At 41.3% G+C, this 27,861-nt stretch overlaps 1 protein-coding gene across 4 annotated transcripts; it reads left to right on the top strand.

The window, feature by feature from the left end:
• Window positions 1-1,438: 1,438 nt before the first annotated feature.
• On the top strand, window positions 1,439-27,861 carry PPM1F (protein phosphatase, Mg2+/Mn2+ dependent 1F). Of its 4 annotated transcripts, XM_065646065.1 has the most exons (9): window positions 1,439-1,694; window positions 12,203-12,333; window positions 15,600-15,799; window positions 16,412-16,600; window positions 17,775-17,918; window positions 18,380-18,473; window positions 19,600-19,724; window positions 20,175-20,266; window positions 23,610-27,861. In XM_065646065.1, exons 1-9 carry the CDS (start codon window positions 1,519-1,521, stop codon window positions 23,725-23,727), a joined length of 1,269 nt encoding a protein of 422 aa, XP_065502137.1. In that variant the 5' UTR covers window positions 1,439-1,518; the 3' UTR covers window positions 23,728-27,861. The 4 variants fall into 4 exon arrangements, with proteins under 4 accessions (XP_065502137.1, XP_065502138.1, XP_065502136.1 ...); XM_065646066.1 differs by lacking the exon at window positions 20,175-20,266 and having other exon boundaries at window positions 23,610-23,719; XM_065646064.1 differs by lacking the exon at window positions 20,175-20,266 and having other exon boundaries at window positions 19,600-20,001; window positions 23,610-23,677.

The raw sequence follows: 27,861 nt of genomic DNA, 5'->3' as shown, positions 1-27,861 counted from the left end.
TCTTTGCATCTGCCATAGCCCGGAGTGAGTAGCTTTACATGTTTTAAAGATGATCTTGCTGCAGTGTCTCAGAGCCATAGATCTTAGCATAAACCGTAACAGCTTTTAGGGTGCTTGCATTGATTCAGTTTTTTTAATTCTCTCTTACCTCTGTAGCCTGCAGTGGTACACTAGGATGGATGGATGGGTGGATAATACTGAAGGGATGATCTCACTTGTAGCTGGGGTTTCTCTCGCCTAAATCATTCAACTATTTTAAAACTTTTTGTTCCTGGAACTGCCGGTAGGGAGTGATCACAGCAGAGATGTTGCAGGGTACAGGCTGCTGCAGTTGAGCATGGGGATGCAAAGGGTAGAGGTGGGATACGAATCTCCTTAACTTCAATGCGTTAGAAATCTCTAAAAACCTCAGCAGTGTCTGTTGCTGAACACAGTTAATGTTGTGCTTGATGCGTCAATCTGTCTCGAATCCTAAACTTGCACGAGGTTCAGCAGGAGTTGAGAGCACTCGAATTCTTCAGGTAACTGAGCATCCAACCACTGAATTAAAAGCCTGCTTAAAACAGTGTAACAGTGGCCCTCTCTTTGTCATAGATAACTTATTTTATGGGTTCCTCTGTGAAGTATCTCAGTATAAAAAATAAGCAAGTTTAGAAAGCATTCACCATGCTTCCCCTTTCTTTTCAGAGATGTCTTGCAGTATTAAAAAAAGCGGGAAGTATATCGTGTTTGCTAGTATTTCAGTAGAGTAGGGATGGAACATGAGCCAACAGCCTATTGAAGTGAGAGTATCTTGGTTTTTTGCCTGTGATAAGGTTTTTATGATAGCACAGGTGTTTTGCAATGAATTATGCACAGAAAAAAAGAAGAAAAACCTGGCATGGCTACAGAATGGGGACTTGTGAAGCTTTTTTTTATAATGGGCGTTTCAGAGGGAATGAAAACGTAAAGGGATTATGAGTAACAAGGGGAGGATTGTCTCAGGGAATAAGTTTGGGTGCCTTTGCGCCTACCAGCTGCGAGTACTCCCGCGTGTGACTGGTCAGGGCGTGTAGTTCTTTACAACGTGCTGTAGAACAGGTCTGTGTTTATTTTAGGAGGGAAAGGTTCTGTTGGGGGAGCGTTGAGCACCCGGAGAGCTCGGTGTAAAGATGTCCCTTGTGAATACGCGTCTGGGCGAGAGACGGGGGAAAGGCGGCAGAATTTACTCTCCGGAGCCGGCTCGGTCCCCCGGGCTCGGTCCCCGCCGCGGGGAGGTGGCCCCGCCCTCCGCCCCGCCCATCCGGCCACGTGGCCGCCCAGCCCCGCCCCCTTATCCCAGGCATTGTTTCTGGCTCCGCCCTCGCCCCGCAGGCCACACCTCCCCCGCCTGGCCCCGCCCCTGCGCTTCGCTTAAAGGAGCCGTCACCCCGCGTCCTACCCCCCGCTCTCCCCTGCCCGGCCGGCCCCTGCGCGCCCGTCCCCGCCGGCGCCTGGCCCGCTCCCGGCGAGGCGGCGGCCGGGCAGCGCGGCGCCGCCATGGCGCTGGAAGTGGAGGCGTCCGCGGCTCCCCTGAGCTCTTTCCTGAAGGACTTCCCGTCTCCGCTGGGCCCCGGGGAGCCGCTGCCGTGGAGCTGCGCGGGGAGCGGCGCCCTGAGCAAGGCCGAGGTGCCGGGCGCGCTGGCCGAGCGGGCGAGGAGCCTCCTGGGCGGCAGGTGAGAGCCCGGCGGCGGGCGGGCGGGCAGGGGGCCCTTGGCGGCCCCTCCTGAGGGGCGGCCCCGCGCTGACACCGGGGGGCTGAGGGAGCGGGGCTGGGGGGAGCGGGGCTGGGGCTGAGGGAGCGGGGCTGCTCCCCTGCCCGCCGCGCGGGGCCGGAGCAGGTGCGGGCGGCGCTGCCTCCTGAGGAGACCGCCCGGCCTGGGCAGGGCCCGCGGGGCCTGGACGTGCCGTCCGCTGCCCGGCCAGGGCTGCACCAGGGAGAGCCACTCAGCCTCTCCTGGGGGTTTTTAGCTTTCTAGATTATTATTACTTCTCCCTTCTTAATTGTTTTTGTGAGTACTGTCCTGCAAGTAGGGCTTTTTCTGTCACAGGCCTCCTGCCGAGGTCTGTGCCTTTATAGTAAATGTTTATGTGCTCTCAAAAATATTTCTCTCCCGCTCTTGGTGCGCAAGAGATGAAATTACAATCCTGCAATTATCCTGATAGGGCGATTCTTGTGGTGAAGTGCCAATAGTTTGAATTGAAGTCCCTAAGGGCACCTGTGCAGATCCACTTGCAAGTCTGAGGAGGGAGGGAGGCAGTCGGTGAGTTTGCAGCCTGCCTTTGAGGGCTGTCAGGTGTAAGCAGCAAGCCAGCTAGAAAAGAACTCAGCTCCTTTGCCACTGTCGCCAGCCCTGTGGAGTTGTCCTGGTGAGCAGGATGTGCTTGCGTGGGTTTCTCAAGTTGACGTTTTTCTCAAAGCTTCGAGAGTGTAGTCACAGCACCATCGGAAAACACAGCTCCTCTTTCAGTGGTGTTTCTGTCATCCCCTGAGTTCAGGAAAGACATCTTACAACTTGCATCCTTATCACTTTAAACTTCTTCATTAACACTGTTAAGAATTTGGATGTGACTTGTTTTGGCAAGTTAGTGCTTCACCAGGAGCAAGTTGCCTTGCTCTAACCTCTTGTATCTTGATGCTCTTCTCTCTCCATGTCTGCTCCCTGAAGCACTTCAGCATTAGGGCCTGCGGGTTCTGGGTGTTACAGAGTTCCTGCCGTGGTCTGCCTGATTAAGGTGTTTGTTACCGTAAGTCAAGAACAAGGATTCTGGATGGTCTAAAAAGAAAAAAATCTAAGCAGAGAGCTGACTTTGTGCTGTGGTACTGGGGGTAACTAGTGAAGAAAGCAAGTTAAGGGAGACTGGTTCTGTTTAAGTCTGTGTTGAATGTTACCTGGTTACTAGAGGAATTTGATGAAGATGCAGAAAAGTTTGAGTTACTTGTCTCTCTAGTTACTGTCTGGTGAGTTTATGAACACTTAATAGATTTTGTTGTTGTTGTCAAAAGGGTATAGGTGATTTTTATGTACTTAAATTGCCTTAAAAATCAAGTTACTTCTGTGCTTTATATTACATAGATGCTGTTGGACATAACATCATTCAGTTAAATGGTGTGCCTAAAACTAAGGATGAGGAATGCGTACCAAAACCCCCTAGGTTTTAGGCTGTAGTTGAAAAAGACGCAGATGATCATTGCATTACTTAATTGTGCTTTGACTAAACTGCTCTTGAACAAAACACAGCTGCTGCATTCCTAAAAGATTGTAAATGCATCGCGTGCACTGAATCTTTGAACTCTTTGGAGCAAGAGTGGTTCTGCATGAGCGCTTTAAACAACAGAGTAATGCCAGCCTGGAACAAAAACCTATCATATGGCAACCCATCTGACACGTGGGCCAGAATGATGTTTTCTAAAGTTGTTTTGGAGATGAAAGTATGAAGCTGTAGGGATTTGGGAGAGGTTCTTCAAACTGTAGTGATTTTTAAAACAGTGTTTTTCTGGGTAACAAATCTGCTAACATTCTGTTGTTCTTTAGTGGGCGGATGAACAAGTGGAAGCAGGAGTGCTGGTTTTGCAATGCTTTCATCTCACCTGTCACTTTTGGTGTTTACACAGAAAGGAGCCTCCCCTGTCAGAAGCTGCATTTTTCACATACCTGCCCCACAGCCAGTTCTGATTAGACAGCCCGCTTTGTGGAGCTTTCTGAGGCCCGAGCTGGCAAAAATAAATACAAAGGAAGGGAAAGATAGCTAAAGAAAGCAAAGCAGAATAAAAGTGCAGCAATCAACTTATTTATGCTTCTTTTCGCAAAATTTACTTGGAAAACAGAAATACATAAGGAAAGTGTTTTTATGAATTCTTGTGGCTGCCTGCAGGCAAACCAGTGAAGCAACCCTGTGCATGAGGTTGTGTGCTCGGGCATAATGCAGCATACCTGAAGCGTCCAATGTTACGGATCCCAGCAGACTTACAGCTCAGTCTTGGACACCTATGGTGAACAGAAACCTCATTTTGCAGTTGCAAACAGGCTGCAGTTTCCTGTTGGATAGGCTGGGTTCTTGCATGCGGAGGAGAAGACTGGTAGAGCCTAAAGCCAAGACAGGAATGTAGTATTTTGAAAGCGCAGGCCCTCTTTTCGTGGTCTGCGTAACTGAGGACCAAAACTAGAGTCTCGGTGTGAGAAATTGCCAATTATGCTTTCTTTCCCGCATTCACTACTACGGATCAACTCTAAGTGCAGTTTTGAAGGTGAAACTTTTCAATTGATCTGAATCCCCCACATCCTTAATAAAATAGATGAGGGAATGTAACGAAATAGGAGAAAGAAAGAAAGATGCTAAAGGTTTTAAGAATAGGAAAAATAAAGGAGTGGATGACACAAGATGTTTAAATGTTTGTGTAAAAGTTGTTGAAGATGCAGAAGCAGTGCCCAGTTAGGAAGCAAGTTCACGAGAGGTCCCTGTAGTTTAGATCTGGTGATCTGCTGTTGCAGGCTGTCACAGTAGCATCCCCAACACACAGGTGGCAGCTCAGTGGAAAATACGCGGATTCAAATACGGCAGTGTCAGTATAGCCAGGTTTAACACTGTGAAGGTGTTATTTGGATGTACCTTGCTGACTTCTGGCGTTGATGCTTGTTCTGCATTTCCTCAGTTTGAGACTTCTCTAACACTCCGGCATCACAGAACGTATTTTACATGATGATTAGTAATGATGAAGGATTTCTCAACAGATCATAGTGTTATTGGGAATCGAGTGGTTCTGCTTCTCATTTCTGCATTGTGAGATACTTAATCCACATCCACACAGATGCGTGTGTCATGCCTTGAGGGGCACAAGCCAACAAAGGTCCAGCAATATTCTTGGCTCATGAGACAACATATGGTGATGTTTAGATTGTCCTTCCAGTTGCTTGGAGGCATAAACCTTTGTGTCTTTGCAAGGAGAAACATTCTTCCTCCACCACCAATCAGCATTGCTGTTGAGAAGAGAATGGAGTAAGGAATAACAGTTGTTAGGTCCAACAAGGAGTTTCTGGACACTGTTGCTTCTCTAAGGCTCCATACTTTTCTTACATGGAAGCAGTTGGACACTTCAGGCTAATGCCCTTAAATGTCTAAAATGAACTATTTTGACAATCTGCAAATGCAGTTAGCATAGGCAAACACCAGCTAAGATGGCCAGCCACTTTTGCTTACTGGCAGGACTTGCACTTAAATTCCTAATCCGGGGAAGTTTTGCAGATGTTTCTACTTTGAACAATTCATTTAAATCAGTGGAACTGCCTGACTTGTATAGAGCTAAATACATACATGAAATTGTGAAGAATTGGGGCAGGCTTAAGTAATCTTGCTTTGCAGAATTTTAATTAAGATACACTTTTAGGTAAGAGCTTATGCGTTCCAACAATCTGTGTAAATGGGTCAATGTGAACAAAGAGTCCATTAGTTACTTCCAAAGCTTTAGAAATTACCCTGGGATTTTACTAACTTATACCGTAACAGAACATGAGATGAGATCAGACCCCCAAATACAGAAATTTCTCCTTTTCTAGGAGCTAAAAACTTATGTGACCATCCTGTGACACAGCCAAAGAACAATGTGAAATTCCAGCAGCCTTCCTGTTTGAAGAGGCTTTACGACAATAACAGTTGTGAGACTTGGGCTTCCTGTTGTGCCCCCTCCCAAACGATTCACTGTGGTTCAGTTGCCTCAGCATCCTGTTTTGTGTCTGTTTTACACTGTAATGCTTACAGCCAAGGTGTGGCCCTGGCAGCTTTATTTTCAACATTTCCCTGCTTTTAGAATAGTTACTTCAGCAGTTCTGATATTTTGACATTTTTATGTGATGTAAGCATGAAGAGGGGAAAAAAAAATTCTTATCTTGCCTTTGGTTTACCCAGTCTCTTCTTAAAATTCCCTTTAGTTCCTTCCTGTGTGAAAGCTACTAATACCCTGACTACCGTGACCTCTTCTTTTAATAAATCCCATAGAACTTACTCCCTTATCCCTAATTTGTACCATTTAGTATATGTTATTGTAATGCACTAGTACTTCTCTTTGCTAGGAACATGCTTACAGCATCAGTGATCCATCAGTGAATTTGGAAGCAAACTTTCTAGTTTTCATGGGCCCAATTGTGCTTGGTAGCAAAGCAAGCATTGGATTAGCAGCAACAGTTTACTCCTTCAGGAACACCAGTGTTCCCACAGGTTTATGATTAATAATTGTGGAATTAGAAGCATTGGTAAAGTTAGTGCACAAGAGGAATGTGGCACTTCTGCTGTTTACTAGTTAATTTAGCAAATGGTTAACAAACTGACTCGTTATTTTTTGTGGTGGCCAAAACTAGTCTGTTTTCTGTTGTGTGTGGTTTGTCCACTGCTGCTTCTGGAGCTGATGGGAGGACGATATGCAGCTTGAGGGAAATGATGTGCAGCTCACACTGTACATGTGTCTGGATAATAAAGGTTTTGGTAGTTCTGACCTGCCTACAATAGTATTTAGAGGCTGAACAAACTGCTAATTTTGTGATCAGTAAATTGCTTTTCAGAAGATATTTCTTAGTTTGAAACTCCCAGGGAGTTTCCTCTGTTAAAAGATACTCTCAGTAGTAATTTTGGGAAAGAATCACTTTGCCTTTGAAAAGAAAGTGTGTGTATAAGGACACCTGCAATACAAGAGAGAAAAAACTTGATGAAATGCTGGGAAAAAAAAAATCAAATCTATAGTGATGAGGAAACTTTTAGAGCTGGCTTGCTGGTGTTTATATCAGTTTCTTTGGTTCTGCTTGGAAAACTAAAATTCTCTTTCCCCAGAACTTGCATATTTTTCTCTCATCATCTGTGTGAAACACCCTTTCTATTGCTGTTTGAATTTGGCATCAAGGTAAGAAATACTCAATTTTGAAACAACAGGTTTAGGGCTTAATTGAAAAGTGGCTTTTTGTGGAATTAAGCCTCTCCTGTTCTGCTGTGTGGTTTTTCTTCCTGCTGAGAATGAAATGGGAGTAGCAGGTGACTCTGCATGGCACGTTTTCTGTAAAAATTGTTTGATGGTGGCTGAAGGGCCTCAACAGATGGATTCTGGATCTGAAGCTGCTGCTTCTGATAGTTTCAGAAGAAAATCTGGAAAAAGCTGCTTCATGTAAAGATGGAAAGATAAAAGATTAAAATTCTGTGTGGCATTGTTTATATATCGGTTTTCATTCCATCTTGTTCATCTACTTGTAAAGATCTGATGTCATTAACTAAAGAAGCAACTTCTATGCATTGTAGGATGTCAGATGTTCTCAACAGGTATATAATTTGTACTTTTTCGGTCGCTATCACCCTGGGAGCTCTGGGTGCTGCTGTAATAAATACTAATGCTCAGAGCCACTTGAGTGGAAACATTCTGTAGTTGATTGTAAGAATAAAAAGGGTGGAGGGAAAAAAAAGTAACAGATTGGGGAGAAAATACTGAATACAAGCAGCTTTTGTTTATGACGAAACTTGTGACCTGCTATCATTTTGGCAGTACGAGAGGATCTTTCACTTGCTGGAGAACTGCTGGCGTTTGCAGATCTGCACTAAACCCACTTTGCTGATATAGCTGTAATGTGCTAGAAACACACTCGCTATGCTGGGTGTGATCTGGTGTTACCGAGCCTGGGTAGCAAATAAGTGCAGAAATGTGTCTTCCCTCTTGATATAAGTGAGCTGCAGCTGACTTAGCTAGAAGCTTCTGCTAGTACATATAGCACCTCTTTGTTTCCCAGCATATATGTGTGTGTATATATATATATGTGTATAGACATATATATACGTATACACGCACTCTGAAAGGAAAAGAGGATTGTAGAGTGGTGCTCTGGCCTGCAACTGCTGCCTTGTTGCTGTGACTTTAGTAATAATATTTAGAAAGAACATCATGTAACCTTTTTAATTTGAAAGGTGACAAGTGATCAACAATTTGGACAATATAGTTAGTAAACACTCTTCTCTTCATACAAACAGGTTTCCTGACAGTACTATGGGAGAATGTGTGTGTTTGGGGTGGGGGGATGTGAATTATTTTCCTTCAAAAAACCAAAAAAAGTAAATACAAATTCAGAAGGCTTTGCATAAACACTGGGTGTTTGGTATGTCCCAGTGAGGCTTTGTACCACTCTCCACCAGGTTACATTGCACTTGCTTCTCTCTGCTCAGGGCGCTCAAGAGCGGCTGTTCTGAGTGTGCCATCTGCTGCACTGCTCTGCTTTGTCGGAGCTGCTGTAGGCATAGAGCACAACAGAAAGTCTGTCGTCTGTTTTCAAGCCTTTGGAAAAAAGTGTAGTCATAGTTGAGGCTCTGGACGAGATGTGGTGGCCTGACCTCTGATCCGGATGCTTCCTTCTTGCCCACAAAGCTGTTTAATTCTGAATATACCCTCTTAAATTAGAAGAAGAGGTGGGGGCATCTTTGAACTGGTGACTTTGTTTGCAACTCTCACTGCAAGTGTACGGGGGATTTAATGCCCCAAATAAAACCAAATACGAAGTGATCTTACTAGTGTTTCTGCCCCCTGAAGGAACTTGTATATATTCTCTTTTCTTTCTGAAAGCTGATACTTAAGGGGTCAGTAACAGTCTTGTGATTGATCTGACATATGTATATACTGTGGCTGTGATGGTATGCCAGCTGGGCTTTTAAAGTGAAATAAAATAGAGAACTGAATTGTATTGCAGAAGAGAAACAAGGTGAACAAGAAGAGAAGTAAGTTCTGTTCTGTAACCTATGCTAAATCTGAAGTATGCAAAATATCATAATTGCTTTGTACGTCTGTGTGTAGCTTTTTTTTGGCCCACGGGTATGTATATCAACAGAAGCTTTGCATAGCTCCTTTTAACAATATTGCATGTGTCCAGTGGTCCAGAATTTTTCAAGGAGAAGGATAGAAAATACATTTAAATGTGTTCTTTATTAGCACAAGTATTGCTTTACTCTTGACGTTACCACTTTTATCTATACTCAAGTTTTTAAAATGAGGCTTGTATTTTCCCATGAAGTGTCTGGAGGAGATCAACTCCATGCTCCAGCCACTGGTGATCTGACTTTAACTGGTGCTGAAGCTGCAGTGCCTCATCTGCACTGTAACAATATGCATTCATTCCTTTTAAATGTTTTTATTGTGGTCAAAACACACCCTTTTTGTTAACAAAGAAATAGTCTGTAGTAAATAAATGTTAAGTCTGCTTACTACTCGTCTGTGTATGCTGAGGCTAGGTAATTAGTGTTGCTTGTGTCATAGAAATGGGGCTGACACGGTTCTTCTAAGACTCTCTTAAGAGAACATAGCATCCTTTTCAGGAAACACCCCACCAGCTTCCCTCTTCTTCCCAACATGGCTGTTTTCCTACTTAGGAAACAACTACAGTATTTCTTCTGATGCATGAAGATTAAATTATGTTTGGTTCAGCCTGTCAGCAGGGTGTCTTGGGCTTCTTTGAAGGGAAGATTTGAACAATAAGTGACATTCTTCACTTACAGAAAAGCTTTGAAATCTGTTACGGTAACTGCAGTGGGCTTCTACTTTTACACTGGTTGCCATAGGTACTGTGCCTGCTTCCAGATACTTTCTAGCCAAGTGAGACCTTGTAGCTCTCAACTAAAGAAGCAATTCTTACTCTTTAACTGTATATTTTGTTAACTCTTGAAGCCTTTGATCTAGAAGATGAAATTAGAACCAGTAAACATCTAAACTGAATGGAAGGTGCCATTGCTTTGGATGTCCATTTACCTGAGCTTGAGTAAAAAAACAGGCTTACCAATATGGTAGTACTACTATTAAGAGTTTGTAAAGTAATAGAGAAAATGTTCTGTTTGGAACTGAGGTTGAACTAAATAGGTAGGGTCATTTTTTAGGCTTTTATTTTCTTTTGTCAATGTGACAGAATCAACTGCTCAGTGTTGTTGTTGCTGGCTGCATAACAAATAAAATCCCAATAAGCAACCGTTTTCTTTGTATAGATTTGCAAAACTGTGGAGAGAGAGGAAATGCACAGGAAGCAAAGCTGAATGAAGCAGATCTGTACTGAGGAATGTCTGAATTTCCTTTTTAGGAACTGGGTGGCAACTGGAAAAAGTTGAAGGATGTGACATAATAACTTGTAAACCTTTTCTTTGTTACAGGCATCCTGTAAGCAGAGGTTTATACAGGACTTGTGAGTTATAGCACTTAGCATATTGCCTTTTGTTTGAGCTTCTTTTTACAGACCCGTTTCAGCAAGTCAGAGCTCTAGAAAGCAGAAGTCTGCCAAGTTCATAATCAAAGCATTAAGCCCTCTTCTGATGGTGAGCTGGAAACCCAGGCTAGATTTGAATTTTTCCTCCAGCATTGCAGAGAAATTCTGAAGATGACAGAAGCTGTGGCTCTTGCTGTGTATTTAAATGCATAGTAGTTTCACTTAGTATTTTTTGTCTCTGTTTGTGGAGCTGAAACCTACTTTAACCAAAGCTTTTGACTTTCAGCAGCATCAGCTACACATCTGACATTGTTTATGTGGCTTGTATTTTCTTATTCCTTTCTCTTCCACCTATACAAACACAAACAGGAAGCAGGACCTGGGGGGAGCTGCCGTATCCATTTCAGATTTCGTTCTTTCCTGACCTTTTAAAGGGTTGTCTGTTAGTGTCAGAGTGATTATAAGCAGGCATTGTTCCTTTTAACTTGGGTAGGAAAGGAATCAACTCCCCTAAACATATTAGCCTTAAAAAGAAATAAAAAGCCAATTTCTGGCTCCCCTTGATGTGGTAGGACTGCAGCTAGCACTGAAAGGGCTGCAGACACACTACCATCTATTTGAAGTACCGAAGTGACTCATTAAAGGAGCCCATCACCGCCACAGAGTGCGTAGCATAAAACACGCTTCTGTTCACAGCCTGCTGACTAACACAATGCTTGCTGTTTGCTGCTGCAGGAGGTACTCGGACATGGCTGGGAGGGTATGACAAGGCCTCTCTTTCAGAAACACAGTGGTAAATGCATTTCAGCTTGTCGTCACTGGGACCTAAAACCTCACGGTCTTCCGCTCCCCACTCTTCTGTACCCACAAAACCAGTCATCTCTGAACCTCTGCAGAGACCAGTTGCTTCCACCATTTCTTACTCCATAGCCAGCCAGTTTTATGCAAGACTTTCTAAATGTTTCCTGGCAAAACAAATCTTGTCCTTGACTTGCTGCAGGTGCCTTAATGTGTTATTTGCTTTGGTTGCATAATTTGATACTTTGTGGGTATCAAACACTCAATGAACAATGGATAAAATGCTTTTTATAGACGTCCACGCTTATTCTTCATTGTGCTCATAGAAAATGTCTGGAATGTGTGTTATTTACAGTAATTGTTAGTACCTGCTGTGGAAATATAGTGACTATAAAAGAGTCATTTTCTAGTAGCCCCATTTTAAATTTGGATGGGGCTTATTTGTTTACAGACTCTAAAGCAGCATAGCAAGCATGTGCTTCCTATAAAGCATGGAACTTGCATAAAGTGTTGCGTAAAAAGGAGAGGGTGTGTAGATCATGTAGCGTTATTGTCTTCTAGATGCTTACCTAAAAACTTCAGTTGAATCACAAGTCTTGGAGTCTTTTCTTAGCCTACTGCCCCGTACCAATTCTTTGCATCTTCTTCCCGGGCGATTTCTTTGGGGAACTTCAGTCAGGAGAAACTGGGTGTTAAAGGGCTGCAGGTTAGTACGAAGCATGACACCTTTTTTGAGATTTGTGTGTACCACACTGCAGACATCCTGATACTGTCTGTGGCAGTGAGACAGTTGACTGCAAGCAAGAAATGTTGTATAGTGAGTAGAAACAAAATGTTTGCATTCAAAAGGTAGAATTGAAGGTAGCAGTTCCCATCAGAGAGCTCAAGAGAAGTGGGTACCATCTGCGACTGGAGTGTGAGGCAACAGCTTGAAAACATGATTCATACGCTTCTTCCTCTTTGCATTTTTGAGAAAGCAGTTGTCTAACTGAAGACCTTACTAAAGATTTGTATGAATAAATGTTGAACATATGGTTTCTTCTACTGATTTACTAATGAAGCTGAAATTATTGCGTTTAATACTTTCTAATTCTGAGGTCACCAGCCATAAACAGTGAGGTTGTAGCTCAATTTAAACTAATGCAGTCTATTTTGCTTTCCCTTCCTTTTCTTACCAACAGAGGTGTTTCACCACTTCTTGCAGCATCGTTGATCCATGCTGCAGTTGATGAAGTTCTCCAAATAGACTTGACTGAATTTAAGCAGCAAAGTGTGGAAACAGAGAGAGAAGGAGATGAGGAAAGGTTCACCTGTAAGTATACTTTTTTTCATTCTGTGGTTTTCCCAGAGGCTGTCTTTTGGAATATTCAGTGTTTTGAAATGTTTCCCAGAATATTTGGTTAGGCTGTCTGACAGTCAGCAGCGCTCAGAACTTTATTTGTTCCTGCTGGGTATCTGTGGGATGACAGGTAGCTGTGCTGGTTTTGCAGGCAAGGTGGAAGTGTGGTGTCGGGAGCCCTGGGCCTGGGTTGGTGTTCTAGAAAAATTATTAATGACTGTGTCCACTGTGTTTCCTGAATTGAACTGCTTAAGAACTCTTCCTCATTTGATAATTTCACTTAAATTGAACTGGTTCAGTTCCTATCTTAAGTTTTTTTATATTTTCAAAGTGCTCTTTTCTCTTTGGTAGACTAACCTTAGCTAATTACTATGTTTTGACATTGACGTCATCACAATTGCTGTTGTGCAACCACGCTGACACCTTGAATTCATCCATATAATCCATCTTGCTTATGTCTGTTCTTGAGAAACAGATTTTGGGACCTGTGGGCCCTCCACAACCTGAATATCTCGAAACTCCAGATCTTTCTCTTGGCAAGTTTCTCAATCGTCTCTGTCTTTATTGACTATTTCTTCTCTTCCCACCCTCCCCCATAAAGGTGGGATGCTGGAGGATGAAGAACCCGATGCATGTGTGTTCTGCTTGAAGCCTGCATGTTCCCTTATCTGAGTGAATCTGAGGTAGCAGACCCTGGTGACTGAGTACTGGGTTTGAGCCTCGTGTAACAGATGGTCCTGTTGCATTTACATGCTGAAGTGTTTCACATTAGACTTCACCAAACCTTCAATCCCAGTGCCAAGAATTTAAATGGAGCGGGATACAGGCAGTTGAAGATAAAAACGGAGTAGAGGTGTCTTAGGCAAACTAGTCTATCCTGTAAGGGGAAATGCTCACCCTTTCATTTCGCTGGGGTGACTTGGAAGGCCATTCAGCGTGCCCCAGAGGATGCATCTCCAAGCAGAGCTCTGGGAATGGCCAAGATGTGACACTTCCTGAAGCCTGTTTCAGTATTCGTCTACAAGTCTGAAATGGCAGGAGGGTCAACAAAATTAAGTCTTGTTGCCCCCTGAATCTTTCACCCCTTGCCTTAATGTTTGTAGCCCTCATATGTCTGGAGAGATGTAGCAAGTTTCCAGCGTTTTGCATGGGAAGAGTTGGCTTCATATCAGCTTGGCCAGGGTCTGAGCAACCCGCCCTGGCTCTCCTCCTCCGACGCAGGAGAAACAGTTCTGCGGTGGCCGTTCAGGGCAGTGTGAACAGCAGCCCCTGGGACATAAGCAAACTGGCCAGATCGCACCCTCTGCCTCCCCCTGACAGAGCTACAGGTGGGCCCAGCCCAGCTGGGATGGAGCCTCCCAGCACCTGGCTCTAGAACTGCTTGTGAGGAGATTCCGCAGGGGCCTTCAGAGATTCTCCAGGGTGTCTCTTCCAGTCGTTTGTTCTTGTGTCACCATTGTCATTTAGATCAAGTAGCTATTCACTATTTCCCTGTCAAATATTATGGAAATCTGCTTACTATTCCGGTACTTGCATTCCCTCATCTCAGCGAGGAATATCTACTTTAAAGGCATGAATTTCTGTGCATGTTTGGACTGTATTTGTTTTCTCTATTTTGTAATTGCTGTTACATGGACTCTCCCTGCATTGCAATAATAATTCTCTGGCAAAAAAAAAGCATTCTTGGAATCATAGAATGTCCTGAGTTGGAAGGGACGCATGAATGAAAGAGGCAATGATTATATAAAAGCAAGCTATGTATGTGTGCCTATATGAGTACCACTGTTTGATGTGGTAAGCTGTAGAAGAATTTCTGGTGTTAAGGTTCTGAGCCTTATGTCAGATTTCACAAGCTTAATATTTAAACAGTGTGTGTCCAAGTCTTCTGGTCAGTAACCGTCAAGACAGTCATGAATATGTAAACTAATACCTGTAAACAAGGCTAGGATGCTGTCCTATTTCATTGTATTTGTAAATGGGATGACTTAATATTTGAAATTCTTAAAATCTTGCCCATTCACACCTGCATATTAAGCAAACCAAAAGTCATTTTGGCTAATATGTAGTGACTGCTAATCAAAGATCTATGTTTAAATCTGAGCTTTCAGTTCTCCAGGCCCACAGGTGCATCTGAAGCTGGCTGTCCAGTGCTGCTGAGGAAAATAAATGCTTGACAACCAGGAGTTATAAAAAGGAATTCTGAGGAAGCTTTAATGCTAACAGTGTCAGCAGGAGTCAGGATAAAATTGAAGTAGGAAAGATAGTTCATGCATTGCAGTTTTATAGGAAACATGTCAGTGGCCAGCAAATTATTTTTGCTGTATAGATGATCTTTACAATGCTTTTTGAAGTTAGTTTATTTGGCAGGGAGGCAAGATTCTTACTCAAATAACAAAACTTTCACTTATTACCTATTCTGAGAGAGACTGCATTGCAAAGCTAGACACAATGTCGAACCAAACCGTTCAGTCTGATGAACAATAAGTTTGGATTAATTGATCTTTGGAACCTAGCCAAAAAAAGGATTTGAGTGTCTGGCCAGAGCTTTTCACACTGTGGTCAATGGGTGTTTACAGTTCTGCTCTGTAATGACAAAGCAGGAAAGTGACGGAAGTGTTCTTCTGTCCCTCCAGCTCCTAGAACCATGTGTATTTAAAAAGATAAAGACTACAGCTTAAAATTGTGATCTGGTCAGCTCAACTACGAGTTGAGCTATTGACCTCAGCCAAACATTCTCAGACTTCCTTGTTATTTCAGTGTAAGTGGTTCAGTGGGACATAACCTGACCCAAAGCGAGGCTACTGCTTTTTCAGCCGTTGTGTCCAAGACAGCAGCAGTCTCTTATCTATTTATTTATTTAACTTTCTTTGGTAGGGATGCACTTCTACCACTGCATTTTGTGCGTTTTACTTACGTAATAATAACATTTCTGTCTAATATTCCAGACAGATTTTGGGGGGTTTTGTTATGATTTTTTGTAATGTAATCACCTACTTGATAAGCCTCTGTTTTAAAAGGGAACTAGTAAGTAAAGAAGCTGCCCTTATCCTTAATGTCATACTGTTTTACATTGCAGCTTTCTCTCCACATTATTCTCAGGAGCTTATTTTAATTCTTGCAGAACCTGTAAAGGCAGAATGCTGAATGTGTGTATGTAGCTCTGAGGAAAGAAACTTGAAGAAGGGTAAGCCAAAAGATGGGCTAAGACAAAGCTTATTGTTTTGGTTTTGTGCTGTCAGTGCTAGATGGAGAGTCATTGCAGCGCTGCTTCTTTAACAAGCTTCGGGATGTCTGCTTTGAGTGGCAGAAGCAGTTGCCACTGCTGAGACCAGTGAAGCGGTTCCTGCTCGTTTCCACACACGCCATCCGTAACACTCGGCGGAAGATGGAGGACCGGCATGTTCTGCTCCCGGAGTTCAATCAGCTGTTTGGATTATCCGTAAGTCTGGACAAAATCGGGAAGGCCAGTTTGTTAACATTTCAGCATTCTTATGAACGCAGTGACCTAGTGATGAATGATCAGTGAAATGGTAAGAATTTGTTGCCACAAGTTATCATTTCTGTGCTGGAGCAAGGACGTACTGGCTCAGATTGCTCAGGGCTAACTACTGCTCTGATAAAGAAGGATCTTGTGACCCTGGGTTTCATGTCATATGTTATATAGGGAGACAGATGTTGCGAGAGTTATAATGTTCTTGTGACTGAGGTAACTGATATATTAAGAAAATAAGGGAGGAGAACAGCAGTTGTGTTCAAGTGCCAATTAATGAAGCTGCAGTGGGACTACGTAACTCGCTGTCTGCTGCTTCAATTCCAGTTTATTTTCAAGGATATTAAATGACTAACAGCAAACAAAGAAAAGTAATTCCCTTGCAAAGCATCCCTTTCATCCATTTTGCACACAGGTAAACTGACTTAAATTGCCCTTACCTATGCAACATCATGTAGAAGAAAGCCCAGAATAAAGAATCTTTGCTTGCTGGTACCAGTCTCTGGGTTATTTTGGTTTTGAACATGGATATGTCTTTCTCTCCCTCCCTTCCTACAAAAGGATGACATTGATCGCGCTTACTTTGCGGTATTTGATGGCCATGGTGGAGTGGATGCTGCCAATTATTCAGCAACCCACTTACATGTAAATGTTGGGCTACACGAAGACATTGTCAAGAATCCAGCTGAGGCCTTGAAATGCTCTTTCCAGAAGACAGATGAAATGTTTCTTTTCAAAGCCAAAAGAGAGGTGAGTGGGTACAGATTAATTCCATGCTATTTAAATAACACTGAGAACTGTTGGACAATATTATATTATCCAGAAAATTCTAGCAGTACAGTTTCTTTGAATCACTGGCTTATTTATGAAACAATGCTCGATGTAAAAGTGTTCTTTGATCAAATGATTTCTTTTTTTGTGAGGAAAAACAAGATGACAGTACTTGCAAGTTCAAGATGAGTGACTGAGAAGAAGCGTTAAGTGATTTAAATGGTCCTGACATAACAATTATTTGAGAGAACGCTCTGCTGCCTCTTTGGCTAAATTAGGCAGCCTCTAGATGTTCTGTTGCCTTACCTCTTACCTAGAGAAGATGTTTCTCTCTTCCTGATAATACAGTCACGATGTTCCTCTTTCTTGTTCCACCATTCATGTCACAGGTGGTTGTAAGATGAAAAATGTATTCTGTCTAATCTATTTAAATCAGACTCTTCAGTTCATTAAGCTTAAGCTTATTGATCAGCTTTGAATCAAGTTGGTATGATGAGCATTCTTTCTTCAAGTCGTACATAATGGGAGGATGGTTTATTATACAGTTTAGTGATAACTCTTACTATAGCAGTAACAGAATATGGAAGTAGTCATTGTTAATATCTTCATTTCTGTCAATGAGGTACAAAAGAAGGACCAGCATCTTCACGAGGTCTGACTCTCACTAATCTTTACAAGAAATCTAGGACAGTCAGGTTCCTGCCTTTGACATCCTCTTTTAAATAACTGAGGATAAGGGGATGTACGCAGCACAAGGTGTCTGTAGTTGCTAGTGGTAGAGTGGAGGATGCGAAAGGTTTGGGGAGACCTGTGTTTGTTTGTGAAATGTTCATACTGCTGAAATTCAGATCCTCTTTCTTTATCTGTATTTTTCAAAACACAGAGACACATCTTAGACTCCGAGATCGATTGCGGAATTAATAGCAGAGAAGGAAGAACATAAGAGAGGCAGTGTTAACCCTCCACGTGTTAGAATGTGTAAATACTTTATTTCAAGTCTCTCTAATCTTGTACCTTTTTCAGGTACTTGAATTATGATTGGCAGGTCTACTCTGCTGCATTTAAGTGTGATTAAACCTAGATTTACAATATTGCCATGTAACCTAGTAGGACTTGTTGAATATTCACCTAATATACCTGTTTTGTTCTGTAGAAGCTGCGGAGTGGTACAACAGGTGTAACCGCGTTGATTGTAGGGAACAAGCTACACATAGCATGGCTAGGAGACTCGCAGATAATGCTTGTGCAGCAAGGAAAAGCTGTGACGTTAATGGAACCTCACAAACCAGAAAGAGAAGTAAGTCTGACTTGTTTTTTCATCTTGTGCATGCTGTAAGAATCTCTCTTGAAACCTTTTGGAATCAAGCCTTCTTAAGTGTTTGGTGCTTTACACAATTACATCTATTGTATGGCAGGATTCAGAGAATTAAGAGTTTCTTTTTTTTCCATCTGCTCCTGTATCTTGAAAAGGTTCTCCCTCCCACTATGCCCCCTTGAAAGTACTGGTGGTACTGGCAGTCCTGACTTCAGTCCCTGCCCAGACTGTCTTTTCAAAATTTGTAGTAATAAAAGGCTTTCACAGGACTTTTTGTGTGCGTGAATTTGACACTGCCTGCTATAAATTAATAAATTGAGTTTACTGACATTCAAAAGCTAATGGTGATCTAGTATCCTAACTGGCTTAAGTGTATGGCATTTTGTATCTATTTTAAATAGTCAGGTATTTTATTATTTTATTTATATTCCACTGTTTTGCAGGACGAGAAAGCACGTATTGAGACTCTGGGTGGTTGCGTAACCTATATGGACTGCTGGCGGGTTAATGGTACCTTGGCTGTTTCCAGAGCAATTGGTAAGATAAACCATCAGAATTAGTATAGTTCAGATTAAATTTGATTTGAAACACACCACCTGGGATTGTAGGTTTACTATAAATGACATTTTGCTCAGCATCAATCAAATATTAAACCACTCTTACTGTCTTTGCCATAACGCTAGCTGTAAGCTAGATGACTTGCACAGCTTGCAGCTACATAATCTTACTGGTTTTACCATAAGCATAGAATATTGTTTTATTTTACATACTAGCCATGACAGTCCTAATTATTTTATACTTCTAAGTCTTCTACTTCTTGTAAATGTCTTTGGTACTGTGGTGTCCTACAGTAGCTTAACAAAGGTAGAGTATTGAATTTGTAATAAGTGGAGGAAGTAATAAATTTTCATCTAGCCTTTATGTGGTTTTATTATGGGATTTTTTTGTCCACTTTAATATTAATATATCTTTCTCCTGACTGCAGTTCTTAAGTCAAATTGCTGCATCCTCTTTCAAGTCACACATATCCAGCAAATTAGGGCATTTTAATTGTAGTATTCCAGAATGTTATTAAATGAGCTTACTTTACTACTGGCCAATTAGGGCAAAAAAAAGAAAAGATCCTGGGCAAGTACAGTAGATAACTGTAATGTATGAGTGGAAACAAATTAGTATAAATGTGTAAATACTATTTCGATCAATAGCAACCCATGTTTAATAAGTATGTCCATATGAAACTGATTAACTAAACACAATGAGCAGATTTTTCTGGCATGGTACTGTACATTTTCATAGCATTCTGAAGGCTGTACAAGAGGCACACTTGCAAAATGAAGGCCAGACTGTCTCCTTGCACAAATGTATTTCAGAGAGGAAAAAAAAAAAAAACTTCAAAAGAATTTCCTTAGTTTCCCTGCAAAATTAGGAAAACATGAATTAGAGTAACTCCTTAGGAACTCACTGGATTTAGGTAGGTTTGAAGCATTCTTAAAGAAACAAAGGCCTTCCATGTTTATTCCATAGCTTTTCACTCCTCTTGTCCTGCATCAAGTACCTCTGGAATATGGTCTGGCTGTCCTTGAGGATGCCAAAAGCAAGTGGTGGGTGAAGTAGCTGTTTACATTTGAAGTAATAAAGCGTTTGTTTTGATTGTTTGTCTTAGGTGACATATGTCAGAAACCCTACATCTCTGGTGATGCAGATGGAGATTCATTTGAGCTGACTGGTTCTGAAGATTACTTGCTCCTAGCCTGCGATGGATTCTTTGACGCGATCAAGCCATATGAGGTTGTAGACTTGGTCCTAGATCATTTAATGCAAAGCAAAGGAGTGGGTCTCAAAGCAGCAGAAAGACTGGTGGCTGCTGCGAAGGAAAATGGATCCAGTGATAACATCACTGTTCTAGTGGTGTTCTTGAGGGATCCTCAGGACATCTTGGCAGACTGTCTCAGAGACCCTAAGAGCCTTGGGGCCGGTGAGGATGCTCGGAGCTCACCCTTTAATTTCCTCAGCTGTGAGGCAGCAGCCACACAGTGACAAAATCTGCCTAGTCCCGAACGTTCAAGTAAGTTCACGTAAGGAACTATTTTCCACTGAAGAAGCCTCTAATGCAATAGGCAAAACATATTAGAAAAAAAATGACAAATGGACATACTGTTAACAGAAAGGCAAGACTACTTACTGAGTTCCTATTTGTCTTTTCCTTCCATCCCCCTCCCTTCAAAAAACACTGAGCAGATGTTGGGATTTGTACAGCAATTTCATCTCTGGGAGCAGACTTCTGAAGTGTGTCCTGGGGCTGCTAGTCATATCCCTCTGCCCTGGAGGTGGTAAGAAACCATAAGATGTATAAGCTAATGGGTGAGAATACCCATTTGTGAATTCTGCGTGAAAATTTAAATTAGCGCTTAAAAAGAATGCTGTATGTTGTATTTAATAGTGATGTTACTTTGGGAGGAGAGAAGCTGTTGCCATCGCAGAAAAGTTTCTTGCTGCGTGTGGTCTGTAGGAGCAGGCTTGGTGTGCGAGAGGCTGGCTGATGCCGTTATGCTGTGTAACTTGCTTCAGTTTTGTACCAAAGATAATATTACAAGAATGGTGTGGTCTCTTTATTCAGAGGTATCTAGTTTTGTGTGTATGGAGCGGAGAAAATGAAGCTGAATGCTCCAGAAAAAGAGCAAGAAAGCTAACTAGACATATCCCAGGCAAAATGATACTAAATCAGCTGCTTTGGGGGATGTTCTGGTTTATAAACTGGAATCCAATATTTAACTGCACTGGATTATTTCTCCCTAACAAACACTCTTTATTGGCTATTTGACAGCCTGAAAAGAAAGGACCCTTAGTGTTGTATTTGACAGAGATGCTTACAGTATGTGTGCTCCAGCAGTTAAATATGCTCTGTTTCTGCCACTTTTTTGTGTATTATAACAAAGGAGAATTTTATTTTTATTCTAAGGGTTTATTTGTTTATTTACTGAACTTTACAGTTGGAGTAATTTTTTGCAGTGTTACTTTATTTTGTTGTGGTTTTTATTTAAATTAGAATTTTAAAGTAGTTGTGTCTTTATTATCTGATTTTTAAAACTGACTACCCTCAAGTGCCTTAAATATTTCACCCAAGGATTGCTGGCTTCCTACCGTATTCTGGTGAGCCAGTTTATAGCGTTTTTAGAATGTGACTTTTAAATTTCATTAATACTAATGTTTAATGCACTTAAATGTTTCATTTTTGTGAATTATTTTAGTGGGAACTAGGTTTCAAGAAAACATCTTGTTCATTGTTGCCAAATCTTGTGGCTTGTAGTAAAAGCTTCACAACATTTACTGTGACTTACCCCCTACCCCATGCAAAAAGCTCGAGTTACTTAATCATAAAGTAACGATCTGAGTCATCATGACTTTCGTTTAAAAACAAATACACATCTGACCTTCGCAAGAAAATTTAATAGCACAAACTAGAAACAGTTTAGTAACAGTTTTTGATTAATAGATGGTTAACTGGGCCATACTTTGTGAATAACTTTCTAAGGAGATGTGAAACTAAGATGAGGATGAAAGAATCTTAATGAACGTGTATGTTGTTGTGTGACTGTTATATCCATTACATGCTATAGCCTCTGGTGGTGTTTTATCTTGCTCTGCTGACCTGTTTCGCAGGACTCAGCAAGATCTGAAGGCTCAGTGGTAAATGTGTTAGTGATTTCTGTACCTAAACAAGAAGTGCTTTACATCTGGCAGCAAGATCGTATGCCTAATTTAGAAGCACATGGCATTGCAATATGTCAGTCCTGTTGATTAAAATGTGTTGAATGCTAATGTTGCTTAGGGAGAAGATTTAGGTAAAAGAGTTGAGATGGCTAAAAGGAAGAACAGAGCAGGACCGTTTATGTCCATAGTGTCTCTGAACCGTTAGCTGGTGTGTGGCAATGCAGTTAACCCAAGCGACTTGATTTTTTTTTTTTTTTTTTTTTTTTTCTCGATTACTATGGTTGATTGTACGGTTTGACATAGAAACTCCTCAGTGAGCTGCCATCTCATTACACAGCAGCTCGGACAGTGACCCCCTTGTTTTGCTGTGCAACAATGGGAGCTTTTCCTCCAGGAAGGTTGCAAGCACTTTTCTATCCTATATTTTGCTGTCCTAAAATATTTAGGAAGGGCTTTTAGTGATGGCAACCTGGTAGGGTAGGTGTTAATTTTTATAGTGAACCTACTTCAGCTAAGGAAGCCTTGAGACTTGCCAAGTAATCCCTTTGGATTTACCATCACCCATGTCTTTGATTTCTAACCCAGATATTCAGTGTTATGCTAAATTCTTATAACCACTAGTGCCTCTTTGTGTCTTGGAAAGAGTTCTCATTAATATAGTAAGAATCATACAGAATTGTTTGATTTCTGCTATCTGAGGTTTATCAGGAGAGGGGGAAGCTATTGTATTCCTGAAGAAAAGTTTGAAATGTTGGTAAATTCATAGTATGGTTTAGTGTTTGAAATTTGCCAAACTTCCTGAAACATGGAGGGAACTGAATGAGCCAAATTCCTGGTAATGATCCTTTTACTTCAACCTTTCTGTGGCAGATCTGCATTATGGAGGAAAAAAAGTCTTAAGTCTTTCAATGAATACTTAAAGCTGTGTGAGAATATCCTTATTTGTTTCAAATTTGATAGTTTTTTGGGTTTCGTTCTTTTTTTTTTTTAAATGGGAGCTAAGTGAAATGACCTTTAGAAAGCTCTCTGTTGTAATTAAAAAAAGAATTCAAGCTATGCTGTAGGGAAGAAATTCTGCATTCTGAGGAGCTGTTCCCTTACATAGATGTTTTCATTCTGAATGACCTAGTGCCTCATTTCTTTGAGATGGAAGTGGAGAGGAATAGTCTTTGGGAACTTGTACAAATTTCAGAGGAGATACAAAATATTTCTCTAATTTTGCAAGACCCTCTTATTAGCTTTAAAAGTTTAGTCAGGTCTATAACAGTTGTAACTAGGTTAAAATCAGCAGTTTGTATCCTCTCAGTGAAATAAATAAGTCTTAATGTGTCATCTATAGTAAAATTTCACATACGATTTTTGGGGAAAATTTGTTTGGAGATGTCTTATCTATTCTTGAATTTTCCTTTTTTTAAACTGAAAGCCCAACATTTCGACTTTGATGTTAAATCAGTCATGACACAGGATGCAGGAATAGATTTTGGAAGTGCACTTTGAGCATTCAATTGAAAATGGTCATCAGGATGGTCTTACCCTTGGGATGGCAAGGCAGCCTCCAAATTCTGTTTCACTTGTGACCTGGATATTACTTTTAGAAGCCACGAGCTACAATGCATAACACTGTTACAAGTGTCACCAGTGCGGGTAGGGAGGAGGGAGGGAAAGGGGCTCCAGCAGAACGTTATGAAGTTCAACTAAATAGTCCAAAATATGGAGTGGTGCTATGCTTTGAATTTGCAGTACTAATGTGCTACATTAGCTTTTCTTATCTTTCCTCTTTTAAACTTCCTGGCTTTCTTGTGTTGGCTGTTCTGTTGTCCTTCCCTCCTTTGGCTAAAAATAATATGTAGTTGTGGTGAGAGAATCATCTTGCCTCTCTGGGCCTTCTCAGTGCCATGTATTAACGCTTGTCTACCTATGTCAAATTGACTAATTTGCCTATTTAATTGTTGCCTTTCTCAGGGGCCTGCAGCAAAACCAATTCTCTAGTCCAGCCAAAATCTTCGAAGCTGCAGAAGTTAGCTGGAGGATCCAAGACAAACGTTCAGTGAAAAATGAAAGTATTTTCATATTTTACTAAACTCCAAATGAATGTCTGCTACTGCATTTTATCACCCGGTGTCAAAAAAATTGTTCTTTAAAGGAGCCTGCATTTTTAAAACAGAGCACGCTTAAATCCTTACATTGTGCTTCACTGAAAACTAGCTTTAGTCACACTGCTTAGTGGGTATCCAGCATCTCTTTTACTTATGGGTAATTCATACTTCTACCTTTCTTTCCCTACCCACCCTCTCCTACAATGAAACATACCTAAGACAGTGAAGTCTTCTGGGTCTGACACAGACAAGATTACAATTTTACAAATCACATTTTTGGGGGGTTTTGGGTTTTTTGAGAATACAGAGGATAGAAATGTAGGAAAATTTTTAGAACAGAGGGAGATTAAGTAAAATCCACCCTCTTGAGTGATGGAGGAGTGAAAGAGAGAGACAGGAATGCATTTAAGTATTATTAATGCCTATTTTAAAAGGCAAGTGGGCTGGAAAATAGCACTACAAATGTCAGTTCTAGAGAGTGAAATACCAGTGCTTGAAAGAATTAGAAACACACCCATTAAAAAGGCAAAACTCAGATATGGTAACTCTGTCTTCAAGCAGCCAAGGAAGGAATCACAGTAAAAGCATCTGAGGTGACTTAATGTGACCCCTCAACACTCTCTTGGAAGCTAATGCTACTAAATGGATTTTTCTAAATGTCCTTATGTGTAAGGTAGTGCTAAGAGGGGGGAGCATTCGGAATACACAGTTACTGGTCACTGTGCAACTGCTGCCGTGAGCAAATGCCGTGAAGCATGTTAATGAATCGATCCGGCTGGTGAGCTCTCAGAAGATGAGTAATTGGGCACCAAGTGGTTACAGCAGAGTTGGCAGTTGAATAGTGTTAATCACAGTGATGACTTTAATAGCATTTAATAGACACTTATCCGAATTCAAAGTCAGATGAGATACTGCTCTTTTTATAAAGCATTTCCAGTGTTATTAGCTTTCTGTCATGAAAAGCCACTAAAATTTCCATTTTTTTCTTGGATGGTGGGAAAAGTGCTTCTCTTGCTTTTGGAATTCTGGAGATAAGTTGGCTGTCTGCACTGGAAAACCCATTTTCAGTTGATAGTTTAAAACCACTGTTTGAGGTTGAAACTCCCCTCCCAGGCAATCCTTTAAAAACCAACAAAAAGGGGCTTCCAAAACAAGTGACCGAGGAACGTAGCTGTTTCTAAATGGCATTGCACAAAAGGCCATAGCTTTAAGGAATTGCAACTACCCTCAATGTGTAAAGGAGACAGACAGTTGAGCACCTTAAAGTCTAGATTAAGATTGCAGCTTCACTCTTTGTGTAAGCGATACTCTGGTTAGCGGATTCCTGTGGATGCGGGTAGTTACTGCACAGCACCAGCCATGGTCTAATTCTGTTCTTACAGTGAAGTATCAAGCAAATGCTTTAGGGAGAAGGTAGGGAAATGTTAGCCACAACAGAGCAGATTGCAGATGATTCGCATGTGACTGAGCTCTAGTTAGGCCTGAATTAAATTTCCCTGCTTAATTCTATTACTGTCTCTTTTACAATTGAGCCTGTGCCATCAGACAAAATCCTACTAGGAAATAATGGCTTATTCCTTTTTTTTGAGGAGCAAACAACTCGTGATGGACAAAATGTTGTTCAGACAGGAGTGGAGAGGGAGAAAAATGAGCTTTCAAATGAGTGCAAAACTTCCTAATCTATGCTAAGTTATGTATTCTGTCTAAACACATGTTTATAGCAGGTTTGATTGCATTTGAATAGTTGTGCTGGAACACAATGGCTTTTCTGCCAAGTCAGTCATGACCTGTAAAACTGACGGCACCAAACCCGAGAGGCTGGTCCTGCCTGCCCGCCTGAACTAGCCGCTAACACAGGAGCCCTGGCGAGTGTTCTGCAGTGCTGACAGCTGTAAGGGCTAAGCCAGCCACTTTCTGCATATGTTTTGGTTGGTTTTAATGTATTTATTGGATTTTACGTTATCTAAAGTTATGTCTATTGATTTCGGTCATGTCAGCTGAAAAGTAATCAAATGGAGACAGGAGGGAATGAGCGGATCTGAGCAGGTACCTGTCATAGACACTTCTTAAAATACTACCTTAAAATGGGCTGGTAGGCCCTTGTGATAACCTTATCTCTGAATAGAACAGGAAAGCAAAATCTTACAAAGAATCACTCAAACCTTTATTTTGGTGTGACCCATCAGAACCCGAACGCTCAGAAGCCTTTCCCACAAGCTGTTCGCTGTTGCTGGTTTAATGTGTTTTCCAGGCTATGCGCACTGCTGCTGGGGTGTACGAAAATAAACAAAAGGCAGCTGTGTTGGCAGCACAGAAAATTTAGCAAGATGCAGCTTTTGTCAAACAGAAGAGGACAAAATCAATAGGAAAAGAAATGTTTTCAAGCTTTTTGGAATGCAAACAATTGAATAAAAAAAAAGGCAACCTAGGAGAGTTGGCAGTGCACTGTCAGCTTAAAACCACTGTTTTAAGCAAATTAATTTGGCTGCTTTGTAACGTCTGCTTTATTTTGTTAACAAATTCCTCTCAGCCAGGGTTTCATGTCTTGTTGTTGATATGTACTTTTTAGTCTGAAGGTAGAAGATACGTTTAACTTTCTAAGGAGCTGAATGTATCTAGGCTTTGTCACTAGTTAGATTATGATTATTGAATTGTCTCTCAACTATTAAGCTTGATCACTGATTCCTGGGAGATATTAATATAGCAAGTACCGAACTTATTAATTATTAAATGCTTCTGGATTTCCATGGACAAGAACTTCCTCAGTCTTTCCTGATCTAGCGGATCACTTCTCGAAGTTTATTATCATTTGTGTGGCAATACATTAGGCATGTGGAAGGTTTGTCACTTTGGCAAATGGAGCTGGAAGGTGTGACCACCAGTCCCTGAAGGAAGTATTTATCCTTTTATCTAAGGAATGGTGGTTCCTTTTGGATGTCTAAGGATAAAGAGATAATCGCTAGGAAACTAGAGAGATCCTATGGGGACATTCTCAGGGCAGTTAAATACTATGACTTCCTCTTTTTCACATTGCCCTTTCTAACGTCGTTAAAAGGCATTCTGCTTAATACTGGATGATTAATGTTGCTGGTGTTTGTTTTCCTATTGTGTCTTTGGCATTGACCAATACTGGATGTCTAAGAAGAAAATCCTGTTAGTTGCATGTTATTCCATAGGAATACTTAAGCTTATTTCAGGTAACAGTAGCTCTCATCCTGAATGCAGGACTTCAGAAATATTCTTGTCTCTGTATTTCCTCGTTCTTGCAGATTGTTTGTGTTTTCAAACATTTACACTGTTTAGAGTGGGGAAAAAAGCGTTCTGACTTCCTTCACCTCTTCAGTTCTCTCTCTTTCTTGCCCTGGTTGGCTGAACACACAGGTTGGTAGTGCAGCTCACCATGGGGCTCCTCAACCTCTCAGTCTGTCATTCTGCAGTGTCTGCTCTGTACGATAACTTCAATCCTGTGCTTATTTAGTGGTAAGTTAGATCTCCATAACTACTCCTGCCGTCTTAAAGTGTGTGTTCTTATCAGTATTAAAATAGTACAAGAGCAGAACTGTTGCTTTAGGCACGTTTCTTGCCACTGTGTTGGCTGATGAACCTTGAATGAAAGTAAGAGGGCCAGTGACTTTGAAATAGGAACTGTTAGCCAAGTGTTGTAGAATCGTAGTCCTTATTTATTTTGTATGCTAATCTGCACTTGTGACCCTGAGCAGAAAAGCTGCAGTACAGCAGGTTTTATAAGCTGTGGCTTAACCAGTTATCTAGTATCTTAAAACTCTTATTTAAGCTGACTGGTTTTGTGCACAGGTCAGAAACCTGTTGTCATTGATCATTAAATGCTGTGCATATTGTACACTCATTTACATGGATTGTTCTAATAGTGCTTGTGTGTATTATGCTACATTACCATATTTTTATATATATGTATGTATGTATTGCATGAGGTTTAATTGTTGGGATTTTTTTGTATTGTCACTTTTGTATTCACACGGTGCCTCATGTATCTATTTGCATATTGCAAGAAGTTGTTTCAAAGCAGTGATTGGAAACAGGTGGGGATGAGAACTCTCCACTGTAGGATCTGACGTTTCTGAAGTATTAATAAAGTATAG

This window comes from Caloenas nicobarica, chromosome 16 (assembly GCF_036013445.1).
Source record: "Caloenas nicobarica isolate bCalNic1 chromosome 16, bCalNic1.hap1, whole genome shotgun sequence".
Lineage (NCBI taxonomy): Eukaryota > Metazoa > Chordata > Aves > Columbiformes > Columbidae > Caloenas > Caloenas nicobarica.
The sequence above is the reverse complement of the archived record's forward strand: the minus strand, read 5'-3'. Positions and strand labels throughout refer to the sequence as shown.

Coding starts and splice junctions, on each gene's coding strand:
- PPM1F (XM_065646064.1), top strand. CDS start 1,519: ATGGCGCTGGAAGTGGAGGCGTCCGCGGCTCCCCTGAGCTCTTTCCTG. Junction 15,800..16,411: donor ATCAGCTGTTTGGATTATCC/GTAAGTCTGGAC, acceptor TTCCTACAAAAG/GATGACATTGATCGCGCTTA. Junction 18,474..19,599: donor GGCTGTTTCCAGAGCAATTG/GTAAGATAAACC, acceptor TGTTTGTCTTAG/GTGACATATGTCAGAAACCC.